Source organism: Pollicipes pollicipes, unplaced genomic scaffold (assembly GCF_011947565.3).
Source record: "Pollicipes pollicipes isolate AB1234 unplaced genomic scaffold, Ppol_2.1 Scaffold_4295;HRSCAF=5057_pilon_pilon_pilon, whole genome shotgun sequence".
NCBI lineage: Eukaryota > Metazoa > Arthropoda > Thecostraca > Pollicipedomorpha > Pollicipedidae > Pollicipes > Pollicipes pollicipes.
In genome coordinates, this window is record NW_023596461.1 from 41,761,129 (window position 1) to 41,781,419 (window position 20,291).

Consider the following 20,291-nt stretch of genomic DNA (forward strand, 5'->3'; position numbering starts at 1 on the left):
CCGACAACATTTCCAGATCCCCGACGCACACGTCACACAGTCACCTCCGCAGCGCAGCCTTCACCAACGAGACAGTCGTCGTGACATCCTCGCACATTTGCAGTTTATTGGACAAAAATAAGAGGACTAAACCGTTCCCTTGCATATAAAAAGGCTCACACGTTCGGAGATGCACTGGCGAGCGTGGAGCCCCACATCGCTTCGGGCGAGCGCCCGCCAGCACACGCACACGCACGCACACCAACAGCAGGTACAGTCTATGACCACCTATGTACAAATGAAATGTGTACAAACTCGCTCTCTCGCTCGGGTCAGCGAGCCGCCGGATGCGTTCGATTGTATCAGACGACTTTGTACTTTCAGCACTGTCCAGGGCCGGGAGGGGGCGTGGTCCGCGCGCGCCCCGAGGCGGCCGACCAGGGGACGCTAGCCCAGCACGGACGCCACGTCCTGAGGCCACTGAAACGGGCCCCGACAAACTCGTCTGGCAACGCTCACTGGATATACGAAACGGCAGCTGTTTGCGGGGTCGGGTCTGCTAGGCAGGTAGGAGCTCTTTGGGTTCCACCGGAGGCTGAGGGCCATTTTTACGACATGAAACGACACAATTTGAGATAATATCCCGTTTTCCTATTACAAGCATACTTGCAGTGCACATGCGAACCATCACGAGCCAAGATTGGCGTCTAAATCAAGTGAAATACGCCGTTTCAACAGGCAAACCCTGGCTACCTTCAAACATGCCCGATTAATTGTTTTCTTACTGCACAGTGCAATTTGCCATTTTGGCGCCAAATTAACAGACATTTCGTCCCAAACGATGCATGCAGTTCACTCAAACCAATGTAGAACACCGCGGCCCGCGTCACAGGAAAACAGCGCACTCCGATTGTTGGCGTTCGGTGCAGCTATCACGAGCGATCGAGAGAGCAGCGGTGATGCCAGCCCTTAACACCCGGCTCCGTGGTCACAGACACCAGACACACCACGCTCCCACTAATATCAGCGCCCTTCCGCGAACATCTCATCACAACCTAGGAGCCGGCGGAGGCGGCGTCCGAGCCGGCAGCGCTGACCACCGGCGGGATTATGGAGAGGAGAGAGCTCCCGGCTTCTGCTCAGAGAGCGGACGGCAGGCGGCTCCGCCAGTCCGCGGATAGGTCCCATCAACAACAGCTACTGTCGGCTATTATGGAGTCCAACCTCGGATTTGGTGTCAATATTGCACAAACACCGCTTTGCCAACTTAAAATAGCACTGCAAAAGTGTTTGCACACGCGTCTGGATGGAAGAGCGGACAGCGAAAGATACAAATCAACCATCAGAATAAATAAGGGCAGGGGCGCTCACAACGCAGGACGCCGACACACCGATGCGATGAAAATCATACAAGTTTGTACACAAAATGAGATGTAAGTGTCACGTATAACAATGGTCATGAGCTATAAAAAGCGGGGCCGTTATGGGAATAAAATACAGCTGGCCTCTGTGGACACCACACACCGCAGTTCCATGACGACGCACGGCACGCCGCGCCGCGCCGCGCCGCGCCGCGACGAGTCTCGCCGCAGTGTCAGACGCGGCCGCCCGGCGCGACGTCACGTGCCGTCACCGGCGGCTGCTGGGCAGTCCGTCTGCGCCGCGCCACGACCCGCCAAGGCACTGGTGCGCGTGCGCCGCCGGCCGGCCGGCGCGCGCGCCGCAAGTCGCCTCGACTCCGGCCACTAGGTGGGCACGTCCCAAATCTCGTGCAGGAACGGCGGCAGCGGCTTGTGCAGCTTGAGCGACCAGCAGAGTTCGGTGTTCAGCTTGCCCAGCTGGCGCACCTCGGTCAGCACACTGAGCAGCTTGGCGAAGGTGACGCCGGTCGGCTGCGGCCGCTGGCAGTCCACGTACGCCCGCAGCGCCTCCACGTAGATGGACTGAATCCGCTCCACCTTGTCCGGTTCGTGCAGCATGAAGCGGTCTGCCGGCCGACACGAGGGAATGTCAGCGGAGAACACGGGGTGGCGGAGACGGGTTCTCGGCGAAGAACACGGGATGATGGAGGCGGGGCATCAGCAGAGAACCGGGGTCTCAGCAGAGAACACGGAGCGATGAAGACGGGGTTTCAGCGGAGATCGTGGAGTGACCCGCGGAGAAACCGTGGAGCGGACGCGGCGTCTCCGCAAACGTCACGTGGGGCGGAGACGCAGACTCACGTGGAGAGCATGTAGCGACGCGGTTGAAGCACGCAGCGCTTATCACGACCATCTGTGCAAGACTGAGCATACTGCGATCACCGAACTAACAGACACGCCACCGGCAAATGTCCTCACGTCGTACTCGAGCGCGCCCCTGGCTCTCAGTCAGCGCACACCGACACCACCGCAGGGCCGGCGGTCCGCTCCGCTCACCTGAGAAGATGTCGATGGCCGTGAGTAGAGCGTACTCGGCGTTGTCCACCTTCATCTTGCACATCTTCTTGCAGAACTTGAAGTTCTTGTCGATGGTGGCAGCGTCCAGGCCGGCGCGCTCGTACGCCTCGCGCGTGTACGGGTAGTTGTTGGCGAACACGATCGACTCGGTGCCCTCGTCGTAACGGCGCGCGCACCGCAGCATCATCACCTCGCTTGAGCATTCCTGGCGGGCGGGCACGCACGTCAGCCACGGCGACGCTGGCGCCGCGGCGCGGACAAACACGGAACTCGGCACAGAGCTCGGAGTCGGCGTGACGCGGAAACGCCACGGTGAATCATGACAGCCGTTGGGAGAGAGGCTCAGCGGTGTTGATGAGGTGCGATCTTTTGAGGGCGGCATTTACAATATCAATAGATAGAAGGTTCCACGAAGGCAATGTGAGCCCCCTTGGTATCAAGTTGTGGAGCGCAAGAGCTAGAATGAAATATAAATGCGTGGAAATACCGACGTTTAATATCAGTGTAACGTTATTACCACAAACAACTAATAAAAGTACACCAAACACCGGGGCCATTCTACCCTACAAAAATAAAATATAAAACAATTCTGTTTTAGAGGCCTTACGATGACGAGGTGACCACCGACATCAAATCAAATCGCACACCAAAGTCCAATGTGTAACACAATCGCGATGGTAACAGTTGTCGGCTTATTTTATACCAATATGGCTGTTCGGATTAAGTATCGCCGCCCACCCTTCGTAATCAGCGTGGGGCAAATGGGATCGAAAATGAAGACGGATGATTTCAGGAGAACAAGTAACCTTCAACATTTGAATTATCGTGCTTCCCCGAACACGTCATAACTTCACGACTTGAATGCCGATGCCCAAAATGTCGGCAGTCATTTGTACTGATCAAAATCGGCATACGTGTCGCAAAACCAAATTCCTCATACATTTCAGTAGAATTTTCCTATGGCTGAGCAGCGACAAGTTCCAACTAGCTCGATCATTTCGCGTCTTACGAAGGCCGGATACACATCACATTCCCCTGTCAGCTCTGAAGAGGCCGTCTGACCAAGCGCAGTGTGCGCAAAGTTGGAGGTCTGACCTGCTCATGCTTCGCGCAACGGCAATGAACAAGAAGCGACTTCTACTTATCAAACAGCTCGCGAACGGCAAGCCGACGCTCGGCAAAAAGCGGCCGCGCCGGCTCGAAACACGTCCGATGTCGCCCAGTATCCGTTCTCAGCAGCGCGATCCGGCCGGCCTTGAGCGGGCTGTCGAGCCCTGTCGGAATCTGCTGAGTCCGGCAATCAGCTTTATGGCCAGGACAGCCAGTTCTCTGCGGTGACGGAAGTGCTACCCGGCCGCATCCGTGCCCGTCCGGGGCAGAGCTCCAGAGGCCGACAGAGGCGTCACTCGGCGGCAGAGGCGCCGTGTGCGACACGGCCGCGGTACCTCTGGTGTTTGGGTGTTTGGCCGGCAGGTCGGCCGCCATGCGCGGCCGAAGGTCAAGGCCACGGTCGGAGCGCCGGGCGTCAGCTGGCCAGAACGCCGGAGAAATCGCCGCCGGTGTTGACCACTCGCCATGCAGTCAAGCAGAGCCTGCATCGCGTTGGGCCTAGCAAAGCGGGACGAGATTGTTCCGGGCACACAGCATTCCGGCGGCCGCAAGGCGACTGCGGTGCCTGCTGGAGTCCCATTGTTCGGCCGCCACAAGGCCCCACCCGGCTGTCCTCTCACGCGAGTCCATGCCGCCAAGAGGGCTGATTCAGCGCTTCGACACGAGCATCCCCTATGAGGAAGCCGGGACACTCAACACCAAGACGCTTCTGAAGAGGCCACGCCGGCCGATGGAGGACGCGCGCACGGCGGCGGGGTCACGACGAGGTCGGCGGCACCGCGGCCGCCCGCCAGGGGTCAGGGGGGCGGGTCCGGGGCGCCGTGTTAGCGGCGGCAGGAAGCGGCGGCCGGCCGACCGTGGGAGAGCGTGACACCGCACCGGCGGAATGCCGCCGATCGGCGCAGCCGCGCGGCCACCAATAGCGCCACGCTCGACCGAGATGCCCGCGTCGAGTCCGAGCACATACCGGCAACCGGCGGCATTCCTTGAAGCCCACGGAGCGGGCGGAAGTCCGGCCTGAGACGCCGCCGCGCCAGTTTCTGACAAAAGGCACTCTCCGCCGAGTGATGACCTTGGCGAATGGCTGACGACGACCCCCGAACGGGACACAATGCGACATCCTCAGGCGCCGTGCATGCCACTTTGGCCACTCCCCAAATGTCCTCCGTGGCCAACGCGCCTCTCGCCGAGCCATCGTCCCATCTGTCCGTGATGACCTTGACGAAGGGCACTCACATATGACTTGGCTTGCAGGCTCAGCGATTGCGCACCGTTTGTCGCCCGGGACGTCGTGAGCGAAAGGCGCCAAACCGAGTCTCGTGCACGTGATCCGAGGCAGTATGTGGTGTTCTACGGGCCACGTCCCGGCGTCCAAGTCAGAAGTTTTCTCCAGCGGATATCGCGGGTCCTCTCGTCGATGCGGACCTTTCAAAACCTGGCTGCCGCGTGACCGCCCCATCGGTTAGCCCGTTACCCAGAACACCAGTAGCTAACAACTTTTGCCGGAAACTGCAGCTTATGAGCGACCAGCAGACCAGCAACCAGCAGACCCGACCAGAACGTAGTGACGGGTCCCAACTGGCTTATGTATACCGCTGAGGCAAGATGCATGCACTTTACGAATCGATGCATGCATGAGCTGCAGCCACCCTGCGATCGAGGCCGAACGTATTCTTAGTCGGGCGGTCACGACGGGTCGGCTGATAAGACAGCATTTGTTTACCAAATCTTGCCAGCGAATCGCATCTGACCCGAGTGACGCCGATCGATAACCAACCACTCGCTGCAGAAAACGTGCTGCTTTCGGCGCCACCCCCGGCCGCGCCGACGCGGCCCCGGCGGTCTTCGACACAGAAACTGCGGTCCGCCCGGTGCTGTCCCGACACGTGCGACACCTCCCAGCTGAGGGCCGACACGACCGTCACCGGCCCGGCACAGACCTCCACCGCGTGCTAGTCGCGGCCGGGGCTGGCCGGCCGGCCGCCACAGCGGCGCTGACGCCTCACCGGAGCCGCGCGGCCTCGCCGCCACGAGCCCTGAGCCGACCGGGCCGGCCGCGGGCACGCACGGGCGCCGCGCAGGCTGGCCGGCCGCCGCCCGCGCCGCCGCCCCCGCTCGCCGCCGGCACCCACCTTGACTAAGCAGATCTGGTCCTCCCGCGAGAGCTTGTCCTGGAAGCCGGGCAGCTGCTTGGTGAACTCGACGATGAGCCGCAGCGTGAGCACGGTGAGCCCGGTGATCTGCTGACACTGCAGCACGGCCGGGTCCGAGCTGGTCCGCTCCAACTGCCGGGAGCGCGCCGTTCGTGTCACGCTCGGCTGGCCCGCCGGCCGCCAGCGGCCACTACCGACGGCCAGTGGGGACCACTACCGACGGCCAGTGGGGACCACCACAGACGGCCAGTGGGGGCCGACCAGCAGCGGCCACCACAGGCGGCCGGTCGGGCCTGACCACCGGCGGCCACCACAGACGGCCGGTGGGGGCCACTACAGACGGCTAGTGGGGACCACTACAGACGGCCAGTGGGGGCCACCACAGACGGCCAGTGGGGGCCGACCAGCAGCGGCCACCACAGACGGCCGGTGGGGCCCGGCCGCCGCCACCGTCGCCGCCAGACCGGGCCACAGGTCACCAGTCACGAGAGTGTGAGGACATCACGACGGAAAGCGGAGCAGAGCATGAACGGGTGGCATTTCAGTCATGCTACGGGCTGGTATCTGGGAGAGCTTTTCCTACCCGAAGTTAACTTGATCACAACGCGTTCAGTCCTTGCATGTTTTCCCGGTGCTAAGTATTACGGTCACGATATACGCTCATAGCTGATCCACTGGATCTTCCTGGAAGACGGAATTAATGGCAGTGGATTCTGAAAAGGCGGAGAATGGCTCAGAATAGGTTTGCCGCCCCTGATCCATCAGCTGAGGGTGTCATCAATTGAAGGCAGTATCGACCACGCGTAACTAGTGGACTGGCACCGACAGGAATACGCAGAGCAATCTGAAGGGGCGCTGTGTCAGTTCGACACCCGCAGGGATGAGCTCAGAGCTTAATGGTCGGACAGAGCTTAATGGCCGCCTCGAATTGGGAGCACCGCAGCCGGAGGCAGCATGCGCACAAACAAACAAACAAACAAACAAACAAACACACACGCACGCACGCACGCACGCACGCACGCACGCACGCACGCACGCACGCACACACACACACACACACACACACACACACACACACACACACACACACACACACACACACACACACACACACACACACACACACACACACACACACACACACACACACATTCACACACATCCACACAGACGAGAGAAAAAGGTGCGACGGGCGAAGGCCCCCCGACCACGCCAGGCGCCGTTGCCGGCCGCCAGCCGACCCCGGAAGGGCAGCGGTGGCTCGCGCGGGCGCAGATCGGCTTAGCCAGCACGCCAGGCTGGCCCGCTCCCCGAGAGGCCCCGCGGCCCGTCCGGAGCCCCAGCCGGCTTAGTGTTGCACCCCACCGCAAACGGACCCCCGAGCGGGGCACCGCCGACGCTCGCTGCAGCCGGCTCGTCAGCTTACAGACTTTTACGGAAACCGTCCGCCAGATCAAAACGCCACCGGGATGATAAAAATGGCTTAACAAAGCACGCGGAAGGCCTCTGCAGACGCCGGACGCGAAAACACTTCCCCTTAGAGCAAAACGGCTGGCCGAGCGGCGAGTGACGATCGCGACGACACGTCTGCAGCATACAGCGCTCCCAGCGCGCCGGGCAGCGAGCTCGGTCAGGACAAGGTGCCGGCGTCGGTAAGGCTGCAGTAGGGCGCAGCACACACAACAAAACGGCTGCCGACACCGCGCCAGACTCCATCGAGCAACTCCGCACCAGGCAGCCCATCAGAGCGACTTCCCGAGGCCCCAGCGTGCCTGCGACGCCGGGGCGAGCGCGACCAGGAGAAGGGAGCGAGAGGGGGCGAGAGGTGGAGGCTAGGAAGCGCGACGACAGCGGAGCAGGCGGCACCACTCACCGCTGAGCGACGCATGTCCTCCTTGGTGGGCGACTCGTAGTCCTCCTGGTAGCGGACGAGCCTGTTGATGAGCTCGTCCTGCTCGGCCGTCAGCGTCTTGCGGTTGACGGGGAAGGCGAGTGGCGCCGGCATACTGCCGCCGCCGCTGCCGGCCGCGCCCGCCACCGACGGCGACGAGCCCTGCCGACGGCGGGGAGAGGCGTCACCGTCACCGACGCGGACAACGCGGCGGCGGCACTACGACTCCAGAGCTGGCGGTGCGACACCGGTACGGCGGCGCGACGACACGGACAGCACTAGACCGAAGCGGGCAATCGCGGACACCGCGACATTGCGATAGCAAAATCGCACCATACAATGGCATCAACGACACAGACGGTGTTGCGATGGGAACATCACCACGACATCACAGCACGACACCAGCGCTGATAACAACGCACACGCGCCGACAACAAAACCGGTTGGGTCGGGAGCCGGGTCGCGGCGGGAGCCGAGGTCGGGTCGGGAGCTGGGATCGCAGAGGAGCCGGTGTCGCTTCGAGAGCCAGGTCGCGACGGGAGCCGGGTCGCGGCGGGAGCCAGGGTCGCTTCGAGGGCCGGGTCGCGACGGGAGCCGGGGCCGCGTCGCGGACCGGGCGGAGCGGCGCCACACTCACGGCGGAGACGAGCCGCTGCCGCTTGGTGTCGGCCGGCGTGTCCTGCGCCGACGTGGTCGAGTTGGGCCGGTCCCGCTCGCGCTGCGCCTTCTTCGCCTCCCGCTTGACCTGGCACTGGTACTCCGGCACCACACCTGCGGCGAATGGCCCGGTCACAATGGTGATGGCCCCCGGCCACACTTGTGGTGGACCCCGGTCACAATGGTGATACACTGGGGATAGTTCCCGTAAAAATGGAATGCTGAAAAACCCATGCTCTGGATGTTTCTGAAAAATGTGATTGATCGATTGCCTGATTGATTGATTACAGGCTGCCCGCGGTCGCCAACTTCAACACAACACACGACACGACATTACGACGAACACAATAGCGAACTCTACGACACCACGTCTTTAAAAATAAAACTATGTTCCTTACGGACGCAGCTGAATGTGTGGAACTAAGTGTCGCAAGTTACCACACCAAATGTGCGATAGTCAGCGAAGCCCCACAATGATCGATTTTCGAACTCCGGTACGTTGTCGTCGGGGCTATTCATGCTCACAAGCCGGCAACTTTGCCGCCAGTGACAAGTATAACCCCCAATGCCTGTGGTAAGAAGCATGTCTCCCCCCATTGTAGGAAGCATGCCTTCACCCATTGTATATGGATAATGGAAACATTCCCTGCCAATTTGCAGGTGCTCAAAAAATAGTTAAAGCCTCGAACAATAGAGAGGATCTGCTACAGTCTTCCCTAAACTTTCCGCACACGGAGCTCACAAAGCCTTCCAAACTTCACATCAGAAGTACTTGAAACCACAGCGCTGTCCCAAAATCATCAAACGTGATTTCAACGCACTATCGGACACAATCCGCGCACGCAATGCAGAACCGGGGCCCAAGCGCAGCGCGCATCAGCGCGTGTCTGCGACAGCGGCGCCATCATTCATCACGCCGTGAGAGCCTCGCGCTGGCGGCGCGCGTGGCCTCCGACCGGGTCCGGTCCTCCGACCGGGTCTGTCGGGTCTGTCCGGACTCTGAATGGTCCTCCGACCGGGTCCGCCCACCGGCCCGGGCCGGGCCCTGCAGTGCGTCCTCCGCGGCGACACCGCGGGCGAACGGCCCGGCGCCCTTGAGCTTGACCGCCAGCGGTTCAAGGACGTGCAGATCCAATCCACCGACGGCACGGCTTTGCAACAATCTCCGAGCGGGTGATAAGCCGGAGGCGGAACAAACGCGGCGAACGGACGCCGCTACCCGGCCGGCAAGCGTCGCTTGACGCGGAGCTGACATGTGACGGCTCGGGCGCTGATGGCCAGGTGAGAACATGCCGCGCCGGTCCTAGGGGGAATGCGTTGGTTTGTGCCAACACCATCTTCCTCAAGATGGAGCAGTTTGTGGCAAAGTGTGGTCGCCTCGACGCGGTGAATGTGATCTCGGAAGTGAAATAAGACTGTTTTGGAAGCCAACGGTCCTCCCATTTTCGTTTCGTTTAACTTCGAGGCTCTCAGCAGAGCAAATAACAACACCTGACAGCAAGAGCTGGGTAAAAGTGTCTTCCGTACAAGATGTACGTGGTTCGGGAAGAAGCGGCCAATCGGATAAACGCCGAAACACACAAACATTCCCCAAAGATGTTCCTGAGCTGGGATCCGATTACCGCCACAAAGGGTAGTGCACTGATGCGTTTAAACGAGCACCTCAACATGCCCGTAAGCCTCGGTCGAGCTTCGGAAACGCAGCTGTAACGAAAGCGACAACCACTACTCAAAATGCACAGCCGGTGACCGGACAGCAGAAGGATCTGCTCGCGAGCCTAATTGGATTTAATCTTGCACAAGTAAAACCCTTAACGGTCATCAGATCACTTCACGTGTCACAGTCGTCAGACAATAATCCCGAACGGGCAGCGAATGCGGAAGCGATTACAGAGGGGACCCGACCCCCTCCCCTCCGGGGTTTTCCAGCCGTGTTGGTGACATACTGCTCCCGAGAGCCGCAGGTCAGCAGGCTCCTCGCGAAGGTCATCGGCACGCTGACCCCAGCTCGGCTGCCATACTCACATTCCGTTCTCATCCCGACGGCGATGCATTTCTTCAGCCGACACTCTTGGCATTTCCTCCGCATGTACATGTCTATTTCACAATTTTGGCCATATTTGCATACATACACTGAGTCTTTCGTCACGCTTCTTCTAAAGAAACCTGAAACGAAGGGCGTTTAGCGTTAGACGCCACGTGCCGCAGTCCACAACGGGTCAGCAGTAGCCCGAATGTACACAAATCCTGCCGCAGAATTGCCGGACAGCTCGGCCATGTTTGTATCAATCCCCCTGTCCGTCGGCCAATCAGCGTGTCGCGTTTACCAAGCCCCCGTCCCCAGCCCGTCCGCCCGACCTACCCCTCACGCACACCAGCCCGCAAGCGGCCGGCCCGGAAAGCGGCGCAGGCCCCACATCACGCGAGCGTCGCCCCCCCCCCCCCCCCCCGGCCCCCGGCCCCCGGTGCACGGTCCAGCGCTGCGCTCTGTTCCGCATTGCCGGCCGCTGCATCACCGGCCGACCTTGAGGAAACGGCGCCGGTGGCGGCGCCGCCGGACGCTTATCGGCGCCCGGTCGTGACGGCGTGACGCCGGCCGCGCCAGACGTCACGACGCGTCACGCGAGCGGCGCGCAGCCGCAGCCTTCGCGGCCGAGACGGTCGGACGCGTCACTGCAGTCGTCACTGGGCATGGCGTAACGACGGCAGCCTTCGGAAGCGAGGTGGGCTCACCACTGCAGCCGTTACGTTTGAGGGGGGGGGGGGGGCTGGTGCAATGACCGCAGTCTTAGCAGCCGTATCTTTAGAGGCGTCACAGGGGGCTGAACATGTGTCTTCATGGAGCCTCCCCCGTCTTGCTTTCACGGCATTCGTGGATAATACGAGTGTACCTCCAGAGGCCCCACATGAGTCTCACCTTTTCACCCCTAGTCCGAGCAAAATGCCACCTGCACAGCCGTCTCCAGCGAGCGTACACTCACCTTTACAGCCTTCGCAGGTGAGTGCGTTGTAGTGGTAGCCGGAGGCGCGGTCGCCGCAGACCAAGCAGAGCTCCTCGTTCTGGCGCGGCGCCGGACCCTTCTTCTTCTTATCATCCATGCCGTACTGGCCATTACTGCAGGGTGACGCCAGCTCGTCGGGGCCTGCGGCAGACGAGGTCACCGACCGGTCAGGCACCGGCTCATCATCGCACCACTAATGACCTGGCGGGGACTGGGGCAGCGGGTATTTGACTAAAACGGTTCCACATGAAACCACGGGCCAGCGGCTTCTCACAAAACCAAGGACTTCGAAAATCATCGGCACCTTGCTAGTCTAATCAATACGCTCAGGCAGAGTAATGCAGAGTCGGTGCCAGCGATTTCTCATGCGCAAGCTATGCGTAACACTTGGTGAGCAGCCGGCCACAAAGCACTGTCGCATGCCGCGGGGTCAACGCGCCGGTTCAAGGTGACGCGGCGCTCGGCTATCCGAGTGACCGCGACTGGGGCCGCCGAGGTCTCATCCGACCTGCACGCTCTCTCCATGGCCCGATAATCGTATGACTTCCGCACGGTCAACAACCGTCTCGCGGCAAATCCCACTGATTGGATTAGGGAATAGCTGTCGTCCTCCGACCGGTTTCGCTGCGGTCGGTTGACGACTGGAGCAGTTCCGCCTCTGCAGCCGCGCCGCCGCGTCCGCGGCGCCCCGAACATTTTTGCCGCATTAGCGGGGGCCAGGGATTTATGCAACGCGGACGTTAATAAGTTACCACACCGGTAGTATTAGCCTCGGCTCAATCCGATTTGGGCGTCCGACATTCCCCGTTGCTGACGACGTTCATGGCATTGACCTTCGGCTCTGGCGGCTGCCGGTTTGCGACCGGGCTCGGCAGGTCGGGCGGCGGCAGGTTCACGGATCCAGCTCCCGCGAGATTTCCATACATTAGTGGCACGGCACTGCGCGCGCCTGGACCGCCACTCGGACTTGACCGTGGGAACGACCGTGCCCTGAGTGCCGACGTTCGCGTTCGCCCCCCTCCCCCCCCCCCGCCCACACTGTTGGCCGGGCCCGATTGGCGAGACGGGCGGAAGCAGGCACGCTCCCGCCGCCACCGACACGGAGCACGTCCGCCAACACCGGCGCCGGCTCAAGGAAGGGTGGCCGGTCCACGGGGCCGTCCCGGGCCAGGCTGCCACCTGAGCCGGGGGGGGGGGGCGGCCCCGGAAACCCCGTACGCCCCCCCCCCCTCGGCGCCAACCCTGAGCTCTCCGCAGCACGACCGCCAGAATCGCCGCAAAATGGCCCATTCATGCCCGCCAATGGACAGCCTTTCTGCTGAAGTGGCACAAGAATTTCGCGGCTTGTGTATCCGATTCTTTCCGTACGAAGCCGGCCTTTGTGGGTGCACCCATACTGGACCGGTGGCTCTCCGCGGGGAAAGGACCTCCATTCAGCGGACAAAGCGCCCGACAGAGCCGTTTAAAGGGGCGCAGGCGAGCCCACGGAACAGAGTGGTCTAATCACCAGCCCACTATCCCACGGCCAACGAAATCCGATCGACGGCATGTAAATGGTGCGCAAATGATGCTGGAGAGTGGCCTGCAGATTGGCCTGGAGTTTCGCAAGCGAGGGCGGACACATTCATCATACTAATTGACACCAGTGAAAGCAAATGAGCCGAGGTCAAACGGGTCTCGGTGAAGCGACGCAATCGATGAGCACATAGTGCTAGCATCACCGCATATAGGTGCGGGCACTCCATCTCGGCACATGGGTACAGCACCACAGGTGCGAACAGCTGCTTCAAAACCGGGCGCTGAGGCACATCACCAGCGCATCCGGCAGCTCCGAACCGCACCATCGCCCCCCCCCCCCCTCCCCCCCCCCTCCCGGCCGCCGGACGGAGCCACCGTGCGCGCGGTGGCCCTCCCCTCCTGGCGCGTGGGGACCTGCGGCGGTGGAGGTCAGCGCCACCGGACCGTCACGGCGTCACACCGGGCCGGCGCGGCACGGCACGAGCGGCGGCGGCGCTTGACGAGCGGGCGATCCCGGTGCCGCTGGCCGAGCCTGGTCGCTCCCCGCTCCCCGCTCCCCGCCGCCGCCGCCCCACACGCCGATCGGCACGACCCGCGGAGCTGCGCGGCGCGCGGTGACGCGGAGCCCGGCCGGTCTGCGTGGATTGGCGACCAGCATCCCGCTGAGACCAAACAGACATACGGAGTCTGGTGACTGGGGCCTGGCCACGGCCTGGTCCGGCAGTAGACCCGTCCGGCACACAGACCACTGTGGCAAACACACTGGTCCACTCACAGACTGGTCTGCTCACAGGCTGGTCTGGCGAACAGACTGGTCCGCCTACATACTGGTCAGGCGAATGATCCCGTCCCGGTCGTATTGGACGGGGTCTCCCACCCCGTGAGGCGCCTCTCGGTCGGCCGGCCGGCCAGCTCCCGCTCGGGGAAGTGCGCAGTACATGAGGCCGTCGGCCCCGCCTGCTGACTAAAGGCACTGACATAATTCCGGCCATCCTCTAAATTACGATGCATCTTTTTACTCATCTCATTCTGGGCCTGGGAAGGCCATCCGGTGCAATAAACGCTCTGGCCTGCCAGGAGAAAAAATCGGCAATTTCGCCGCACAAAAACAGGCGGCAAAACACTGGGAAGGAAGCCGCCAGACGCCCAAAAACCACGCGGCGAGTCAGGCACATATCTGGCCATTCAACGCGCATTAAATCCACACGTAGTTCTGGCGTCAGCAAAACAACCAGAGACAGAACATGAAACGCGCCGACCCGCCAAGGACATCAAAACCGGCCGATGGCTGGCGCCATCAGTCCGCGTCGATGCCAGGTGACTCACACCCCGCACGCGCCACACGGCCCGCGCGCGACACCGCCTGCAAATCACCGGCTCTCGTATGCACGTGCGGCGCGGCGCGGCGCGAGATGGCACACTGGCGCATATCTTACTGACCAGCTTTCCCGGCCGTGTCAACAACCGGGCCGGGTATGCGGGGAGGGTGCGGCGCCCGGTCGGCCGGTCGGTCGGCCGGTCGGCCGGCCGGGCGGCTGGCCAGGCGGGAGGGCTAGACGCCGCGCGGCGTCGCAGTCACCAGCGACTGCCACGCTCCGCAGAAGACCAGCCGATTGCCCGCCGGCGAGCGGCGGTCAGTGGTGCGGGACGCCATCTCCGCCCGCAGCGTCCTCGACGGGACACGAGGTACAGCCACCACGACCGATCCAAGCCAGCGCAGAGGTGCGTTGAGTACGTTGGGTCATCAATCCTGCCGCCTGGATGCCGACATAAAACAGCAACAGGTGGTGACGGCGCCTCAGGCGGCTCTGAGCTGACACGGGAACAGAACGGCCTAGCACCGCAAGTGCCCAATTCATCTTGGAGTTAAATTAAGCCCAGTTAAACCGTGGCTAATTACAATCTGCGGCATTGTAGTCGTGAACCTTCTCATGAACTCTCCCAAGGTCGAACCAATTAATTGAGGCTTCGATTGAGGAGAGAAGAGGCAGGAAACCAAGGCAGACTAATACTTCTGCACACGGTGGCCGATTTTAAGCATGCAGAGATAACACCGTGCATTAAGCCGTTTAACTGACTTGTCAAGCACCGTGGACACTGATGACAAGCAGACACGGCGGAACTGGCAAACAAATAACGCTGTTTGTCGAACAAACGACGCAGTTTCGACTTACATGAACATGATTACGGACGTCAAATTTCGTGTATGCCCATCGCGTGCTCAGATGTGTTGATTGGCCGCGATAAAATTCTGCATGAATGAGCTGAAGCAAAGAATTCCAAACATCCCCTAGCGTGCTGGCTGCGACCGAACGTAAGCTCGCGTGACAGTTAAGTGCGGGGCCCGTAAGTCCACGGCACGGCAGAGTACGGTTCTCAGCGAGAGGCGCTGGATTCTCACGTAACCTGGCCCCGCCCGCAGAGGACAGCACCGCGGGACCGCAGGACTCCGGAGGACCGCCCCGCCGTATCCCAGCGCGAGAGTTGGACCAGAAGAGCGAGCGGTGGCTGCGGCCTCTGAGGGACGGGGGAAGGGGGGAGGGGGGAGCAGCGCGAGCGCGTGCCCACCGCCCGATCGGCGGCGGCCCCGGCCATGACCTAACCCTGGCCGACGGGGTCGGTCGGCGGCGGACGCGGCGCGGCCGGCAGCGGCGGCGGCAGATGGCGCGGTCGTGACGGCGCGCCGCAGCCGCGGCGACAGATGGCCCGACGGCCGCCGACAGCGGCGCCGCCTCACCTTGGGCTGGCTCCAGGTGGGCCCGCGGCGCGCACGACCGCCGCGCCGCGTCCGTCGCCGGGCGCCACATCTGCTGCCTGACAGCGCGCGACCAAGTCGAGACTTTCGCTGAGCGCTGCTGTTCTAGCAACGAGAGGTAACAGGCCGGCCATAATGCACTCGTTTCTGAGTTGCGCACCGATGTAGCAAAGCGATTTGAATGCAAAAACGAGCCTGGTCGAAGTTCTTGAGCTACGTCCCGTGCACACCTATACAACACGAAAACGTGTCATTGAGTTGCACACGTTTTAGCTCATGATCTTTGAAAACGACAGTTTATTGTAGCTTAGGAGTCCAGCCCGCTGGAAGGCTATCACGTCCAAGCCCAATGGATAGGCAATTAGCCCCTCGCGTATCAATCCGGGGCCAGGAGAGGAGGCGCACGGCCTTGAAGACACAATTATACCCTCGCCATTGGAGCCACTTTACAGCCGGCGGTAACAGACGGCCCAGGGGCGGACGGCAGAGCGCAGGAGATAGCACCATCCCACCGGCGGCCGCTCAGGTCTGCTCCCTCTCGGAGTGGAGCAACAGGAAGGTGTTCATCCCCCGAGTAGACAGACATCAGCGGCCAGGCAGGGCATGGGGCCCTTCATGCCACAGTATAGTACTCGACGGCTCGACGGCGAGCCGAGCCAGCGTTTTATGGCCTCCTACATGGGAGGTCGATCGCATCGAAATTACCTCAAACTGCATTTGCATGGAAGGATCGCCCCATCCGCGAGCCAGAATCACCCGAGATGGACTCTAGCTTGTCGCGAGCATCAATCACTCCGCCCAAGAAGGATCCTGTCCAAAGCCGGATCCGGCCACGCACTTTGGGGCCGAATTCCTCTCAGGAGTGGCGTCGGACCATCTGGTCGCCCGACACGCCGGGGACCGCCCGCCCTCGGCCGCTATCTCACTCCGCCTCCCTGGCCTATATGGCCGACGCCGCCGCCGGTGGCCGGGGGGCAACGTCCCCGACCGGGTCCGGTTCTACGTGACCCGCATCCGCGGTGGCCGCGCGGCGCGCCCCGGCCGGCGGTGGCGCGTCACGCGGCCACATGACCGGCCTTGACTCCGGCGGCGGCGGCCGCGCGCGCGCGCGGGAACAGGTACGGCCGGCCGTCGCCGTCGCCCGGCGGGCAGCTGGCGGCGGCCGCGCGCACCCCGTTCGCGCGGCCGTGCGGCGAGGGGAGCGGCGCCCCACCCTCCCCCGCCGAGAGGGCCGCGCGCCCGCGCCGTGTCAACAACGCAGCGCTTTAAATCGCACCGGCCCCCGCCGCGAGCCGGGCCCGGCCGCGGGCCGCGGGCCGCGAGCCGCGGCGCCGGGAGAGGGCGGCGGCGGCGCTGGGACGGGCGAGGGCGGGCGAGCTGACGGAACAGGCACGGACGGACCGCAGGCCGACAGATGCGGCCGTGTGGTGCGCGCTCGCTGGACCACATCGACCTCCACCCTCAGGTTATCAGCTTTGGTATTATTTACTTTCAAATTATAATAACATAGCTGGCGGCCAAAAACGGCCTCTGACAGTTTGGTCCGTTTCGTGGGAGTGGCCGTTGAAAGTGTGAGAACCATGGCAGCGCACTGGTAGACCTGAAAGGACCTCATGCACAACCGGAGATTAAACATGCTCGTATTCAACTTGCTTCAACATGCGAATGCCACCTGCATTTCTCTCCACGCTTCTGTAAGTCATCTGCATTATCTTTCACTTACATCTTCACGCGAATAAGTGAGACAGCCCGCGAGTTGACACAGGGTTCGCGTCAACACGCGACGCGTTCGTCGGGTGCCGGGAGGCGGCCAGGCCCAGAGGCTGGCGCTGACGCCGTCACGCGTTGGCGCGGCGCCGCCAGGCGCGGCCGTCGCCCCGGGCTCGCGCAGGATGCACGGCCCTTCACGGCGACACCTTGGCAAACGCACCGCGCAACAGGCATGAAATCACCATTCGGTTGTGCACGAGCCGCGAGCAAAATCGCGTGCCCGTAATCACGGCCACCCGCCGCTTTTTGTCGCTAATTGAAAATCACATTTCCTGTAATTACCGCATAATGGTCGTCCGTAACGCCTGGGCTGAAAAAGCAACCCAGAACAAATACGACACAATGGCGCGGCGTCCAGCAGCGGCGATAAAAAAGCCGGCGTCTTTCGGCAGTTCGCTCGAAGAGTGTCCACGCAAAGGGATGGAGACGGCCGCCGTTCACTTACAAAAGACGACGTCGGTGATGACCCAGTTGTGGGTGCGGAGCGGGCAGATACGGGCCCGGTGAATTCAGGGTTGGCAGGTACAGACTCGATCGGCGCCGAGTTGGGGAGGCAGAGAGGGGACGCAGGGAGGATGGGGAGGCAGGGTAAGCGGGTGGGTGGCAATTCGAGGCGTGCGGAGCCGTGAGGCAACAGCCGGTTGCATGCGGTCACGGGACGGTTACACAAGAGGTGGACACATGGCCCGCGCGAGAGCCCGTGATGACGAGCCGGCCGGCAGAAGGCCGGCGCAGAGCCGGCGGGCACGCCTCTGGGGACCGTGCACAGGCCAGTCGTCCGCCGGCAACGGCGGGGCCTTCTTTCCCAGGAGGGCGGGGCGGGCCGAGCCGAACCGCCGCATCTGGCGCCGCTCCCAGCACGCCGACGGATGTGGCGGCCGTTCCTCGGGGCCGGCGGCGCCGCCGAGGCCAGAACAGCCTTGCGCGACGGCCGCGGACACGCGGCAAAAACGAAAACGGCGGCCCGCGGCACTGGCGCGGCGGCCGCGGCGGCGCCAAGGGCCTCGCGGAGAGCGCCGGCCATCACAGCAGCGCCCCCTGGGAGGGGCGGCCACGACGGCCGTGGCTTGAGGGGAAAGCGACATTAGCGGGGCGGTAATTGTCGAGGATGCCGCGCTGGGAACGACGCGATAGTCCTGCCACGCTTCAGTGGCTGGGCGAGGATAGAGAAAGTGGCGGCCGCCTCATGGTGAGAGCCCGTTGGAAGTGAGCGGAATACACGCACATCGCAAATGAGACCTCTGGATGATCATGCTTTGGCTTGACTTGCTTGACTAACAACCCTCCGCAGGTTATCCCTGGTAGTCCCATTTGCATTTCTGGTATCCATAGTCGAAACCATTTACCTCGTGTTGCGTTTAGGGTCGAAGCGGAATAAAGATCTATCGGAATAAGGCCAATATCCTCGAGGAAGTCATTTTTTGGGAAGGAACATACTCACTGGGTAATCTTAAAAAAGCCTGGTCTTCCGCATATCATCTTTGGGACGGCTCAGAAAATCCTCCGCACCTGACCCCAAAGATAAGCTTAAAGACAATGTGCTTCACAGCTAATCGCTGGGCACGGCACGGCAGAAAAATACTCGCTCCGCACCAGACGAACTTCCAACAGTGCCTGGAAAACAACTACCCTGAAGTAAGCCTGGCTAAATCTGTCCGATCAAGCCGCAACTGCCGGGTAGTACCGGGACTCGCTGTTATCGCACATCGCCGCCAGCACCGCAGCTAAAGCTGGGCTTGGCCACTACCGGTACCGGTACACCGAACCATATCGTGGCCTTCTGGCACCAACAGAGGGCAATGATGCAACAACCCCGGCAGTGATTACCCGCTGGTGGCAGGGAGCATGTAACTGCCGCCGCAACCACGGCCTGCGCCACACTGAGCAGCTCGGCTGCCGACATGAGCCGCGGACACAGGAGAACGCAACGATGCAGGGGGTCTTGCTGTGGCGACATCCGAGACTTCAAGCCCTCGGCACGACATGACGCGCGCTGCGGCACAGAGCCAGAGCCGGGGACGGGCCGTCGTAGTGTCAACAGCGGCCGAGAAGCGCCACCGGCACGGCTCGCGGAGGCGTGCCCACCGCGTGCGGCCGGACCGACCGGCCGCCGGTCAGCCGGTTTTTACGGGCGTTTTTGCCGCGGGCCCTTGGCTACAGAGCGTGACCGAACCGGCGGTCGGATCGCCGGGACCGGCGCCAGGTGGTAACAGCGTCCGGCAGCGGCATCGGCCAGCGAGCGCCGCCGACGGGGCAGTCGTCGGACCCGAGCGTCGAGCCACCCCCGCGCGGCGTGAGACACGGCGCCGACCGCGGCCGGCCGGCGCCGCCCGAACCCGACCGCGGCCGAGACCAACCCCCGCCAGACAATAGACGCACACGAGCGGACCGACGATCGCCTACCCTTGCTGAGCTCCGGCAGCGGCGTGGTGATGAGGATCTTCTTGACGTTATGCAGCTGGCCGCCGAGCCCCATGCAGGCGGTGCTGTTGGAGTTCAGGTCGATGTCCCGCCACATGAAGCCGTCCAGGTTGTGCACCACCTCGAAATCGGCCGGCTCCATGGCCTGGTCGGGGCTGGCCATCATGGCCGTGGTGTGTGTGGAGGCGGGCGACGTCTGCTCCGAGATCGGCGACAGGTGCGACGACGTCACCTCCGGTGAGCCGTCCGCCAGCGACAGGCTGTGTAGCTTCTGGTACGAGAGCGTCTTCAGATCCGACAGCATCATCCTGTCAGCGCTCCCACCGCGTGGCGGTGACTTGCACGTGCCGAGCAACGGCCGGGCGGCACACTGCGCTAACTGTTCCCAATGTTTTTGCGCTAATCAAAAGCAAAAACGCCCTTTTTGCCGAAGACGAAAAAGTCTGCACACTACGCGCAACGAGACGCTTGCTTAATGCCCGATCTGTCACAGCGCTGGAATGCCCATGGGTTGCGTGCGCGGCGCGCCCGAGCTAGGGCATGACGCGTGTGCGCGGGACAGCGGCGGACCGACGCACTTTCGCTATCGAGGCCCGG

At 62.4% G+C, this 20,291-nt stretch overlaps 1 protein-coding gene across 3 annotated transcripts in view; it reads right to left on the minus strand.

Annotated features, from left to right (window-relative positions):
• Positions 1–81: 81 nt before the first annotated feature.
• The window catches only part of LOC119096413 (ecdysone receptor), a 50,395-nt gene continuing 30,185 nt past the window's right edge, over positions 82–20,291 (minus strand). For 2 of the 3 annotated variants that reach the window (XM_037219301.1, XM_037219304.1), the window contains 7 exons: positions 11,210–11,371; positions 10,254–10,394; positions 8,209–8,342; positions 7,554–7,733; positions 5,660–5,812; positions 2,397–2,622; positions 82–1,966 (listed from right to left, as the gene is read on the minus strand). In XM_037219301.1, coding sequence (XP_037075196.1) covers positions 1,725–1,966; positions 2,397–2,622; positions 5,660–5,812; positions 7,554–7,733; positions 8,209–8,342; positions 10,254–10,394; positions 11,210–11,371 — 1,238 coding nt within the window. In that variant the 3' untranslated portion in view covers positions 82–1,724. Of the gene's footprint in view, positions 1,967–2,396; positions 2,623–5,659; positions 5,813–7,553; positions 7,734–8,208; positions 8,343–10,253; positions 10,395–11,209; positions 11,372–19,676; positions 20,287–20,291 lie in introns of those variants that run through there. The other variant, XM_037219302.1, reaches the window with a different exon arrangement.